General features: G+C 39.2%; 1 protein-coding gene across 1 annotated transcript; it reads left to right on the forward strand.

Annotated features, from left to right (window-relative positions):
- The first annotated feature begins 6,821 nt into the window (after positions 1-6,821).
- LOC133256573 (olfactory receptor 1L3-like) lies at positions 6,822-7,964 on the forward strand. Its single transcript, XM_061431365.1, has one exon. The coding sequence runs from the start codon at positions 6,864-6,866 to the stop codon at positions 7,839-7,841; it is 978 nt and encodes a 325-aa protein (XP_061287349.1). The 5' UTR covers positions 6,822-6,863; the 3' UTR covers positions 7,842-7,964.
- Positions 7,965-14,789: the final 6,825 nt, after the last annotated feature.

A 14,789-nucleotide genomic window follows, 5' to 3' on the forward strand; every position in this document is an offset into this window, starting at 1 on the left:
CTCCAAAGGGAGCTGATAGCAGAGGGCTGTCTGTCAGCAGCTCCCCGCCCTGCAATTACTGGGGCAAATAAGTCCTTCATTCCTAAGGGAGGATCTGGGAATGACAATATCCATCACAGGTACTTAACACAGCAATTGCTCATCAGCGTTGTTTACTGTCATTTTTATTAGCAGCAGCAGCAACATCAATATCATCCATAGGTTCTTGTTTTTCCTCCAGACACTGAGGATCACTTTCCTCTGCTTAGTTGAAAAAATCATATATACTGTGATCCCTCTCTTCAATCTTAGCCCTATCCCACTGGTGCTACATGTATGTCAATCATTGTTAGGCCATAATAGGTACACGTTGAGAAAAACCACTGGGCATCTACTATTCACCAGTCTCTGTCTTAGATGCTGGTGATCCAGTAATAAATGAAATGAAATATGTCCCCTCCCTCATGGGTCTTTCAGACCAGCTGATATGGAAGAAGTCATTACAAGTAGGATGAACACTGTAAGAAGAAATTAAGGGGATCTATATAAGCAAGTCTTTACTTTTACCATGTGATCTCATTTAATATTCACAATCCAATGAGGTCAACCTTATTAATTCTGTTCTATGGATTAAATATATTGGGGCTCGAAGAGAAGTGCCTTGCCTCAAATCACTTAGCTCGTAGGACAGGGAGCAGGAATTCAAAGACAGATACCCTGCCAATAAGATCATGCTCTCTCAGGTGCCTGGGTTTGTTCCCATGACAGGAGGGGAAATGCAAGTTGCTGAACCCTAATTAAAGCACCAAGGTATATTTAGGTTTAGAAACAGAGTCATTTAATTCAAAATGTCTTTCTTAACTTCATCAGAAGGGGTACAACTGACTTGTGATTCTATCTCTAAACTAAAAGTTGCTCCACTCATTTATAATTTGGGGAGAAAGGATGACCCAGGAGAGTAGAAAAATATTTTTTAAACCAGAGACTTCATCTACAGTTTAGTTATACTGGCAACAATGAATGAAAATGCACTGTATAACAAACCCGTCTACACTGTTAAGAGAATGTAATGTGGCACAGCCACTAAGGAGAGCAATATGGAGGTTCCTTAAGAAACTAAAAATAGAGCTACCATATGATCTAGCAATCCTACTCCTGGGCGTATATCCGGAGAAAATCATAATTCAAAAAGATACATGCACCCCAGTGTTCACTGAAGCACTATTTACAGTAGCCAAGATATGGAAGCAACCTAAATGTCCACCAACAGAAGAATGGATAAAGAAGATGTGGGGTATACACATGTATATTCAGTGGAACACTACTCAGCCATAAAAAATAATGCCATTTGCAGCAACATGGACAGACCTAGAGATTATCATACCAGGTGAAGTAAGCCAGACAAAAACAAATATCATATGCTATTGCTTAAATGCAGAATCTTAAAAAAAATACAAATGAACTTATAAGCAAAACAGAAATAGACTCACATACATAGAAAATAAATGTGGTTCCAAAGGGGAAGTGTGGGAGGAATAAGTTAGGAATTTGAGATTAACATATACACACTACTATGTATAAAATAGATAATCAACAAGGACCTACTGTATAGGACAGGGAATTGTACTCAATATTTTGCAATAACCTATAATGGAAAAGATTCTGAAAAGGAATATATAATTAAGCATATATTCAGATACACATATATATATCACTTTGATGTACTCCTGAAACTCATACAGCATTGTAAATCAACTACACTTCAATTTCAAAAATGTACTTTATAAACAGTCATTATCTCTTCTCCTAGACGTGTTTGATGACTTTTTACAGTTATCTCAAACAAATTTTCACTTTTGATGACTGAATAAAAAGCAGTTTAAGAGCAGAAAAGTCTTACCTCTAATATTAACTGGAAAGAAAAGGCAACAGAGTAAACCTGCATTTATGATAAGCATAGTTAAGTCTAACTGACATTGAGACCTTCATTTCAATATGATTAATTGGTTAGCAAAAGACCTTCCTTTAGTTCTTTCTAATTTTTATCATTTTATAGACCAACATCTGAAAAATGCTCTTTTAAGTTCAAAGGATAAATTTCATAATATCCTTCTGATTAGAGCTAATTATCTCCTTACAGAAAAATTTTTCTGATATTATTTTTTATTCTCAAAGAGGAGCCTTAGATTAGCGTTGTTTCCACATTTTCCCTTTGATAATTTACTCTGTCTTATTATGACTTGTCAAATTGCAATTATTAAGAATTTTTGTGCAGCTTTTTTCCACTCTTCCTTTAGAACTCTGATATATGAATATTGTCCCAGTATTTATATCTTCTTGAGGTATTGACTTTTTTACCAATAAATAATGTCCTTCTTTACCCCTTGTAACATTTTTTTGATTTAAAGTCTATTTTGTCTGATAATTATCAAAGCCATCTCAGCTCTATTTTGGTTAATATTTTCACTGAGTATCTTTTTCTACCCTTTCACTTTCATTTGTGTCCCTGGATCTAAAGTGAATCTCTTGTAGACAGTTAATGTTTAGATCACATTTGTTTGATTTAATCCAGTCAGCCAATCACTGTCTTTTTAACTAAACAATTTAATTCATTTACATTTAAAGTAATTGTAGCTAAAGAAGGACTTAACTTCTGCCAATTTATTGTTTTCTACATGTCTTATGTCTTTTTTGTTCTCCAGTTCCCCATTACTTTCTTCTTTTGTATCTAATTTATTCTTTTAGTTTACTCTTATTTCCATATATATACATATATATATGTATATATATTTAACTATTTTCTTCATGCTACCCTGGATATTGCATCTTATATTTATTACACTCTAGTTTGAATTAATATCAATGTTCTGGTATTTAAAACTACTCAATAACAGTAGTAATTAGATAAAGACATATCATTTTGATAGCTAAACCTAATTCATAGGTTTAACAGACTCCATAGCAGTCTGTTTCTTCTTCTCTAGAACAGTAAAATATTTTCTTTAAAAATGAAACCTACTAATTACACCATCTAATTACAGTAGAGTTCTCAGGAGAAGCAGTGACTAGCAGAATGAGTGCTAATTACAATGACCTAGTGGTTTTTATTTATTTAGGTCTCTACTTTGACACAAATAGGATAAGAAAAATGAAAATTTTACTTTAAAAAATATAATCCTGTTTTACAGAAATAAATATTGACATTTTAGAATTGGAATGAAATGAATAAGAAAAATGTTAAATAACTGTAGAACCAAAGAACTAAGGGAATTTTTGTTACCATCTTCTAACATTGGAAAATATTGCTTAAGCAGCTAGCTTAGTCCATGCTTAGGTCAATATCATAAATATTTACTGAGCACTCCCTGCAGTAAGGGCTTCCCTTATGGTTCAGCTGGTAAAGAATCTGCCTGCAATGCGGGAGAGCTGGGTTCAGTCCTTGGGTTGGGAAGATTCCCTGGAGAAGGGAATGGCTACCCACTCCAGAATTCCGGCCTGGAGAATTCCATGGACTGTATAGTCCATGGGGTCGCAAAGAGTTGGACATGACTGAGTAACTTTCACTTGAACTTGAACCTCTGCAGTAAAGGATGGGTGCTAGGTGCTATGGGATTCTAATGTGTTAGAGCCAAGGGAAAATTATGTCTCTTTTACTTGGAGCTGTATATCCTCAGTGGATAACAGAGTGTATAGCTCATGGTAAACATAAAACAAATACTTATGGACTGATGCGCTCATAGGTGAACTGAACATCATTTTTACCTCCTTAACTCCAGATTATTGTATTTAATTAAACCTAAAATACCATCTATTATAAAATACATTATTTTAATATACCATTGACAAAAATGCTCCCAATTATTTGTGACATGCCATAAACTTAAATGAACCTCAATATGAGATATTAAAGAATAAAAAAGTGTGTTAAAATTAATAAAATATGGCTTTACTGATAAGATATCTGGATCCTGAACAATATATAGCACATAGTGTCTGGAATAAGAGACTTCCCAGGTGTCTCAGTAGTAAAAGAATCCTCCTGCAATGTAGGAGACATAGGTTCGATCCCTGATTTGGGAAGATCCCTAGGAGTGGCAACCCACTTCAGTATTTCTGCTGGCAAATCCTATGGACAGAGGAACCTGGCAGGCTACAGTCGGGGTTGCAAAGAGTCAGACATGACTGAGCAACTGAACACGCATGCTCATCTGGAATAAGGCCTGGGTTTGATTCAGGGCTCCAAAAGCTTTCATGTTTAATCTGACAAAGAAAAAAAATAAGGCAATATTTTAGGTCCCTTAGTAAATAGAAGGCTGTTTCTTAACATAAAAGTTTTAATTTTGTCAAAGAAAAGAGAGAGGCCTTTCAGGGGAGTAGTTCAACTATACAGTTTGGCTTCAAAGAGTCCCTGATTCGAGTTATATTTTGTCAGATACCTTATTTTTTTCAGTCACTGTACAATGAAGAAAATAAATGTATATGTTATGAGGCTGTTGTGTGGTTTGTGTCAGAGAGACTTATAAATTCCTGAGTAAATAAATGTTAGTTGCCTTACTTTAAGTGAAAGATTATGTAACAATAAACATGATTTGTGTTTAATGGAAATTCATGTACTGAGGGAGCAGAGAAGACAGATATATCATTCTAATCAGGTCACCAAGGAATGCTCCCTATAGGAGGCTGCATTTGAACCTGGAGATGCAGGTGAAGGGAGAAATGCAAGACAGTGAGGTGGTTGAATTGTAAGATGTGATCCAGAATCACTAAGTGACAGGAAATGAGCAACATGTATTTGGTGGGGCATGTCGAGACCCTGATGTAGGGATTCTGTGTGCTTTCATGAGTTGAGAAGAGTCGACAGTCTGAAGCTGGTGGTTTTCCATAGTGGTGGCAGCAAGGAATGGTAATCAAATATCTGAGCAGACTTGGGGTCACCAGGGAAGGGTGATCTAAGGTTAGGTTCAAAGGCTATGATCCTCCCTTTTGTTAGAGGATAGTGACATAAAGCCACAGCTACTGAACTGTCACGCGAGTGTATGTTCCTCGGTTCTTTGTCTCATCACAACAAAGATTTGGAGTGACGGACGTTAAAGCCCTCGGCGCGTCACAGCTCTTGGGTCTTGGACAAACCATGTTATAGCTCTTAAGCAAATCAGTGTTACAGCTCTATTTTATTTAGAAGATAGCAGGAGAATCTATCCTCGAAGTGTGAGGGCATGCCAAGCCAAAGACTCAAAGAGAAGAGAGTGGAGGAGTGCGTGGGGAGGGGGAGAGAGAGAGAGAGAGAGAGCAGGCGTGCATGCACGCAGGAGAGAGAGAGTCCGTGGGAAAGTGCTTTGGCTCCTCCTTTTATATGTTTTCCCTATTCTACCTAACAGAACTAACAGCTGTATCTAAATTTGGGAGAGATGGAGAGACAGTAGTTGTCCTTTGTTAAAATGGAAGCATTCAGAGAGGCCAAATGGACACTTTATAGGCTCAAGTGGGATCCTGAGCCCAGATATCCCTGCCTGGTACTCCATCCTTGGTGCTACATGGGACACCGCCCAGGTAAGCCCTCAGAGGGGTTGAAGAGCCAGGGATGGAAAATTATTGTCCCTCTTGGATACCTATGTCAAGCTAAACAGAGGTTACACTAGACCCACAGATTTGAAGAAAGGGACTTGGGGCCATACTGGGAGGCAGAACATGTAATTCTCCTGGATCCATGGAGATGATCCTGCACAAAATTAATGGATGTTTGTTTCCTTACTCTCTCCTCCACCGAACACCAGGGACTTAGTGACACAGTATTAGAGGATGCTCCCAGGAGGGAAGCAGGAGCTGTAAGTATCTGCAGGTTGTGAAGGATGATAAGAATCCAGGGAAGGGAGCATCAGATTGAAGAAACATTAGGAAATGGTCTGCAGTCAATTAGGTACCTTTTCTGTATGCTATCTCTTGGCACAGTTTTGTCTTCTTTTTGACAAGTCATTCCATGGAGCATAAGTAAGGGAAGAGTGGAATAAATAGATGAGGCAAGACTTCAAAGTTCTTCCCAGGTAAGAAATCAACTTTGAGAATGCCTGGCAAGAAGGTGTGAATCTCTGATCTCAGAGAGATAATTAGTCATCACTGGGTACTAAATAAGTAATTAGTCATCACTAGAGACTAAATATGTTCATGCAAATGTTCAGTTTTTATGTCTATACTCCAAAGTTGAATCTTCCTTTACCCATCTGTCTGTGAGTCACATTCCTCTGGCCTCAGGACATGAATTATCAGTCGATGAACAGGGAGATTGGGGAGTTCATTTTCTCATGCTAGTTCACTCCCTCTTTCTCACTTCCCCTTCCCCATCTCTCTTTTCACTAAAACTGTTTACATTCAACTCAGTGTGCTTTAGATGACTTCCTTGCTCCATTATATATGATGTGGAAAGAAGCATCTTGATTCAAAAAGATTCACCAACTGCAAACTAGATGAGATGACTATCTCATGATTATCAAGATGTGGGTTAGTCACTGATAATCCTTAATCAGAAGCTGACCTGAACCTGATTCACAGACTGCATCTGTGGTTCCTGTGATTATGAGCCACAGAGTAGGGAAGAGGGAAAGGAAACCAAGCTCTCAAAGCCCTTTCTCTCTCTCTCTCTCTGTCTCTCTCTCACCAATGCCACCCGGCATCTGTTTTCTATAGCTCTCCATCGCAAAGATTTTTTAAAAAACAAGTGAAAACATACTTTGACCTCGATTTCTCCATATTCAGGGGAAAAAACATTACATTAAAAACTCTATTTATTAATAACCACTCAGTGTAAGAACAAGATGGAAAGATGCATGTCCCAGATGACAAGAACCATCCATTGACTTTATTGTTTATCTGCAGGTGCATTCAAGTCCATGGGGATGTCCAACCTAACAAGACTCCCTGAATTCATCCTCTTGGGACTCTCTTCTCACCCTGAGGACCAGAAACCACTCTTTGCCCTCTTTCTCATCATGTACCTGGTCACTTTGATGGGAAATCTGCTCATCATCTTGGCTATCCGCTCTGATCCTCAGCTCCAAAACCCAATGTATTTCTTCCTGAGCATCTTGTCCTTTGCTGATATTTGCTACACAACAGTTATAATCCCCAAGATGTTAGTGAACTTTTTATCAGAGAAAAAGACCATTTCCTATGCTGAATGTCTGGTTCAGATGTATTTCTTCCTAGTCTTTGGAAACATGGACAGTTACCTCCTGGCAGCCATGGCCATTGACCGCTATGTAGCTATCTGCAACCCCTTGCACTATGTCACTGTTATGAACCATGGACACTGCATGTTGCTACTGGCCTTCTCCACAGCTTTCTCCTGCCTTCACTCCCTCCTGCATGTCCTCCTGGTGAATCGGCTCACTTTTTGTGCATCAAATGTTATCCATCACTTTTTCTGTGATGTCAACCCTGTTCTGAAGCTGGCCTGCTCTTCTACCTCTGTCAATGAAGTTGTCGCCATGACAGAAGGGCTGGTTTCTGTGATGGCCCCATTTGTCTGCATCGTCATCTCTTACCTGAGAATCCTCATTATGGTCCTCAAAATTCCCTCAGCTGCTGGAAAATGCAAAGCCTTCTCCACCTGCAGCTCCCATGTCACTGTGGTGACTCTCTTTTATGGGAGTATTTGCTGTGTCTATTTCCAGCCATTGTCCAGCTACACTGTCAAAGATGGAATAGTAACGGTCAACTACACTGTGCTGACACCAATGTTGAACCCATTTATCTACAGTTTAAGAAACAAAGGCATGAAACAGGGCTTAGAGAAATTGATAAGCAGGATTAAGTTTCAAATGAATAGGCTTTCCACTACAAATTCCAACAAAATTTGTGGAGCCTGATTGAAAGGTGTCTGTGTGGATGTGTGTGCACATGTGCACACTCATGCACACACACATCAGCATCTGAGGGAAGTCTTTTATGGAGAAATACTCTTTCATCAACTGGGTGGACAGTTTTCCACCCTGTGGTCTCTATCATGCCATGGTTGGATAGTTCTACCCATGTCCTGGTACCTATGCTAGAACTGTAGACTCACTCCATGATACCTCTCCATTCTAGGAAAATCACGTCCCCTTTATTCCTTCTATATTTACTTGGAACTGTCCATTTTTCCATCTATTTATAACTTCAGCCAAGTTTAGGCATTTGAATTTTTGTACACATCTATCGAGAAATCTATTCGTGCACAAAGATATTTATGCATACATAACCACTCTGTTCTATATAAACTTTCAGACATTTTTTGCAGGTGTGTCTGTGTGTGTGTATTTGGAGTAGGGGGCGGTGACCTCCTTATCAGACCAGACTCGGGGTCTCCTTACCTGTGTGTTTTTCTCTCTGAAAATGCCTATATTTCCATGTCTTTTTTTATCTGTTTATTTTTTCAGAATGAAGGAAGATTTATTTATTCTATGTAATCAGAAATGTTTCCTATAGCCCCTGGAGGCAGAATAAAAAATCAATGGATGCATTTCAATTAAAAAAAAAAAGATAAATGGATGTAAACTAATAGTTACAAGCATTTGGTTTAGAATGCCTGATATGAAAGAGCCTTTCAATTTAGGTGGGGAATGAATTATATAGAAAAGCAGAATCAGAGAGAGGAAGACAAACACTCTAGCCTTCATTTATATGTCGAATCTAAAAATCAAAGCTAATGAATACATAAAACAGAAACAGACCACAAATACAGAGAACAAACCAGTGGTTGCCAGAGGGGAAGGGCAGTTTGGGGCAGGTAGGAATGGGAAAAATAGGTGAAAGGGAATAAGATCTCTTATTAATAAGTGTCAGCTATAAAATAAAGTCACAGGCAAGGGATGTAATGTACAAAATGGGAATATAGTCAATAACATTATAATAACTTTGTATGGTGTACAGTCTATCAATTCAGTCACTCAGTCATGTCCAACTCTTTGCCACCCCATGGACTGCAGCATGCCAGGCTTCCCTGTCCATCACCAGCTCCCGGAGCTAGCTCAAACTCATGCGCATTGAGTCGGTGATGCCATCCAACCATCTCATCTTATGCTGTCCCCTTCTCCTCCTGCCTTCAATCTTTCCCAGCATCAGTGTCTTTTCCAATGAGTCAGTTCTTTGCATCTGGTGGCCAAAGTGTTATAGACTATAGTGTATAATCTATAAAAATATCAAATCACTGTTGTTCACCTGACACTAATATAATATTATAAGTCAACTATACTTCAATTTAAAAAAAGCAAAAGAAAGCAGTCAGATGAATTACTATGCATTATGTTGTTATGGGTAAGGACAGTTTAGGGTGACTTTCTCTCCTGGTGTTTGTACTTTAACAAATGGAATTGTTTAAGTCAAACAAATTAATCTCTCATGGTATGTTACACAAGGAATTAATGGATGACCTCAAAGTTTTAAATGATAAAATAGTGTTTAAATCCCTTTGATTTTGCTTCAATCATCCCTTATGCAGGTAAAATTTATGAAATTCTTAAGTTGAAATTATAATAATCCCCAGGATCTCAGAATGTGACTTATTTGGGGATAAGTTCTTTAAAGAGGCAATTAAGTTAAAATACAAAGAACTGATGTATTTGCTCATTGGAAAAGACCCTGATGCTGGGAAAGATTGAAGGCAGGAGGAGAAGGGGATGACAGAGGATGAGATAGTTGGATGGCATCATCGACTCAATGGACATGAGTTTCAGCCAGCTACAGGAGTTGGTGATGGACAGGGAAGCCTGGCATGCTGCATTCCATGGGGTCACAGAGTCGGACACAACTGAGTGACTGAACTGAACTGAAGTTATAAGGATGTCATTAGGATGGCCTCTACTACTATATGGTGTCTATAAAAAGAGATTAGAACACAGATACACACAGAGGGAGGACCATGTGAAGACACAGGGACAAGACGGCAAGTCAAAGAAAGAGGCCTCAGAAGAAACCAACCCTCCCAATACCCTGGTCTCAGATGTCTGTGGGTGCATGCTAAGTCATTTCAGTGATGTCCGACTCTTTGCAACCCTACACACTGTAGCCCGCCAGGCTTCTCTGTCCAGGGATTCTTCAGGCAAGAATACTGGAGTGGGTTGCCATGCCCTTCACCAGGGGATCTTCCCGACCCAGGGATTGAGCCCACATCTCTTACGTCTACCTGTATGGGCAAGCAGGTTCTTTACCACTAACACCACCTAGGAATTCCCAGAACTGGGAGAAGATAGATTTCTGTTGTTTAAGCCAGCCAACCTGTGATACTTTGTTATGGCAGCCCTAGTGGTAAAGGACCTACCTGCCAATGCAGGAGACATAAGAGATGTGGGTTTGACCCTGGGTTGGGAAGATCCCTTGGAGGAAGGCATGGCTACCCACTCCAGTATTCTTGCCTGGAGAATCTGATGGACAGAGGAGCCTGGCAAGCTATAGTTCATGGGGTCGCAAAGAGTTGGACACAACTGAAGCAACTTAGCACGCACAGCAAACAAATAAAACATCTTTGATGATCTTGCTGGTGATAACTGAAAAGCACATGGCACTCATTGTCTCAAATATTTAATTCACAAGTACTCCACATGTCTTCCATTCTGGCTATTACATTAGTTTTCAAAACCTGAAAGTCTATTTCCAGTTTTTTAAGGAATCTCCACACTGTTCTCCATAGTGGCTGTACTAGTTTGCATTCCCACCAACAGTGTAAGAGGGTTCCCTTTTCCACATCCTCTCCAGTATTTATTACTTGTATGATCCAGCAATCCCACTGCTGGGCATACACACCGAGGAAACCAGAATTGAAAGAGACACGTGTACCCCAATGTTCATCACAGCACTGTTTATAATAGCCAGGACATGGAAGCAACCTAGATGTCCATCAGCAGATGAATGGATAAGAAAGCTGTGGTACATATACACATGGAGTATTACTCAGCCATTAAAAAGAATACATTTGAATCAGTTCCAATGAGGTGGATGAAACTGGAGCCTATTATACAGAGTGAAGTAAGCCAGAAAGAAAAACACCAATACAGTATACTAATGCATATATATGGAATTTAGAAAGATGGCAACAATAACCCTGTATACAAGACAGCAAAAGAGACATTGATGTATGGAACAGTCTTTTGGACTCTGTGGGAGAGGGAAAGGGTGGGATGATTTGGGAGAATGGCATTGAAATACGTATAATATCATATATGAAACGAGTTGCCAGTCCAGGTTCGATGCACGATACTGGATGCTTGGGGCTGGTGCACTGGGACGACCCAGAGGGATGGTATGGGGAGGGAGGAGGGAGGAGGGTTCAGGATGGAGAACACATGTATGCCTGTGGCGGATTCATATTGATGTATGGCAGAACCAATACAATATTGTAAAGTTTAAAAATAAAATAAAATTTAAAAAAGAAGAAAAAAAAACCTGAAAGTCTCTGATTTGTGGGTAAATCCAGTGGAATATAAAACTAGGAAATTTCCATAACCTCTAGCTTGCTTGGGAATAAGACCTAAACTTAACTAGTAAGAGATGGGGTGCAAAAGTCAGAGCAAATGATCAGAATGATTAATAGGTTCCCCACTAAAGCAATGAGGTATACAAAGCGAAAAAGGACAAAGAGAGGCCTCTAGTACTCAAACCAGAAGAGTCTCTGGAGGATGAAATCAAACTGTATAGTTGAGATTCACTTGTAGATACATAAAAAAATTTTAATAAATTCTGCCAGATTAGATTCTTAGCAATTCACAGTCTCCAGAAAAACATAAAGGCTGCATTTCTCCATATCTCCACCAATACTGTATGCTACTAATTTATAAAGATTTAAAATCTCAATCTGATGATGGACAGTGGCATCTTAGGCATTTTTCCCTACTGAAGCAGGAGAGCAAATTTCCTATCATTATTGAGCTTTTGCACCATCTCTTTAAACTGGACATCCCAAGTGGCTCAAGTGATAAAGAATCTGCCTGCCAATGCAGGAGACACAGGTTTGAACCCTGGATTGGAAAGAACCCCTGGAGGAGAAAATGGCAACACACTCTAGTATTCTTGCCTGGAAAATTCCATGGACAGAGGAGCCTGGTGGGCTATAGCCCATGGGGTTGCAAAGAGTCGGACACAACTTAGTGGCTGAACACAGCACACTTCCTTAAATTGCCTAAGTATTTTGCCCTTTGGGGAGATTGTTGTAATTTTCTTATCAACTGGTAGGACCTCTGTAAATTGAGAATGTTAAAAGTTTGTTTACTTATGTGTTTACAAGTATTTTCTTCAAATAAATTTTTTTGTCCTGTAGTTTCACTTTTAAAAATCAATATTTTTTTTATTTTCAACATAGACTAGTTTATTCATCCTTTCTTTTACATTCTGAGTGAGAAGGTAGGCTATGTAAATAATAATAAAATTTGTTCTAGTATTTTGTAAGTATTCTTGATTTGGCCTTATATTTTTAATCAAGCTGGAGTACAGACTTTTGGAGGGCACAAACAAAACTTTGTGTGCATCAGGAGCCAGGAAAAAGGAGCAGTGTCCCCACAAGAGATCAAACCAGTCAATCCTAAAGGACATCAGTTGGAAGGATTGATGCTGAATCTGAAGCTCCAATACTTTGGCTACCTGATGCAAAGAATTAACTCATTGGAAAAGACCCTGATGCTGGGAAAGATTGAAGGCAGGAGGAGAAGGGGACAACAGAGGATGGGATGGTTGGATGTCATCACCGACTCAATGGACATGCGTTTGAGCAAGTTCCAGGAGTTGGTGATGGACAGGGAAGCCTGGCATGCTGCAGTCCATGGGGTCACAAAGAGTCAGACATGACTGAGTGACTGAACTGAAGAGTGCAATTTTATATGACCCTTATAAATCTATCTTTCTGATTCCAGGATTATTTTAAAACACCCTTTCTCACTAAATTAAAAAGTCACCAATATCATATGCCTAATAAGATCAGTGAACTAAAATGGGCTAGAATGGGTGAATTTCACTCAGATGACCATTACATCTACTACTGTGGGCAATAGCATTGAAACATGTATATTATCATATGTGAAATAGATCGCCAGTCCAGGTTGGATACATGAGACAGAGTGCTCAGGGCTGGTACACTGGGATGACCCTGAGGGATGGGATGGGGAGGGAGGTGGGAGGGGGGTTCAGGATGGGGAACACATGTACACCCATGGCTGATTCATGTCAACATATGGCAAAAACCACTACAATATTGTAAAGTAATTAGCCTCCAATTAAAGAAAAAAAGAATCCCTTAGAAGAAATGGGAATAGCCATCATAGTCAACAAAAGAGTCTGAATTGCAGTACTTGGATGCAATCCCCAAAATGACAGAATGATCTTGGTTCCTTTCCAAGGCAAAGCACTCAATATCACAGTAATCTAAGTCTATGCCCCAAACAATAATGCTGAAGAAGCTGAAGTTGAACAGTTCTATGAAGACCTACAAGACCTTCTAGAACTAACACCCAAAAAAGATGTCCTTTTCATTATAGGGGACTGGAATGCAAAAGTAGGAAGTCAAGAAACACCTGGAGTAACAGGCAAATTCAGCCTCGGAGTACAGAATGAAGCAGGGCAGAGGCTAATAGAGTTTTGCCAAAGGAACCCACTGGTCATAGCAAACACACTCTTCCAACAACACAAGGGAAGACTCTACATGTGGACATCACCAGACGGTCAACACCAAAATCAGACTGATTATATTCTTTGCAGCTAAAGATGGAGAAGCTCTATACAGTCAGCAAAAACAAGACTGGGTGCTGACTGTGGCTCAGATCATGAACTCCTTATTGCCAAATTCAGATTAAATTGAAGAAAGTAGGGAAAACTACTAAACCATTCAGGTATGACCTAAATCAAATTCTTATGATTATACAGTAGAAGTGACAAACAGATTCAAGGGATTAGATCTGATAGACAGAGTGCCTGATGAACTATGGATGGAGGTTCATGACATTGTACAGGTGACAGTGATCAAGACCATCCCCAAGGGAAAAAAAAAATGCAAAAAGGCAAAATGGTTGTCTGAGGAGGCCTTACAAATAGCTGTGAAGAGAAGAAAAAGGCAAATGAGAAAAGGAAAGATACAGCCATTTGAATGCAGAGTTCCAAAGAATAGCAAGAAGAGATAAGAAAGCCTTCTTCAATGATCAATGCAAAGAGATAGAGGAAAACAGTAGAATGGGAAAGACTAGAGATCTCTTCAAAAAAATTAGAGATACCAAGAGAACATTTCATGCAGAGATGGGCTCGATAAAGGACAGAAATGGTATGGACCTAACAGAAGCAGAAGATATTAAGAATAGGTGGCAAGAATACACAAAAAGACTATCCAAAAAGATCTTCATGACTTAGATAAACACGATGGTGTGATCACTCATCTAGAGCCAGACATCCTGGAATGTAAGTTAAGCAGGTCTTAAGAAGCATCACTACGAACAAAGCTAGTAGAGGTGATAGAATTCAAATTGAGCTATTTCAAATCCTGAAAGATGATGCTGTGAAAGTGCCGCACTCAATATGCCAGAAAATCTTGAAAACTCAACAGTGGCCACAGGACTGGAAAAGGTCAGTTTTCATTCCAGTCCCAAAGAAAGGCAATGCCAAAGAGTGCTCAAACTACTGCACAATTGCACTCATTTCACACACTAGTAAAGTAATGCTCAAAATTCTCCAAGCCACGCTTCAACAGTTCATGAACTGTGAACTTCCAGGTGTTCAAGCTGGATTTAGAAAAGGCAGAGGAACCAGAGATCAAATTACCAACATTCATTGGATCATCAAAAAAGAAAAAGAGTTTCTGAAAAGCA

The sequence above is a fragment of the Bos javanicus genome, chromosome 11 (genome assembly GCF_032452875.1).
Source record: "Bos javanicus breed banteng chromosome 11, ARS-OSU_banteng_1.0, whole genome shotgun sequence".
NCBI lineage: Eukaryota > Metazoa > Chordata > Mammalia > Artiodactyla > Bovidae > Bos > Bos javanicus.

Bases quoted from the DNA above. Each gene is read 5' to 3' on its own strand.
- LOC133256573 (XM_061431365.1), top strand. From the start codon at position 6,864: ATGGGGATGTCCAACCTAACAAGACTCCCTGAATTCATCCTCTTGGGA.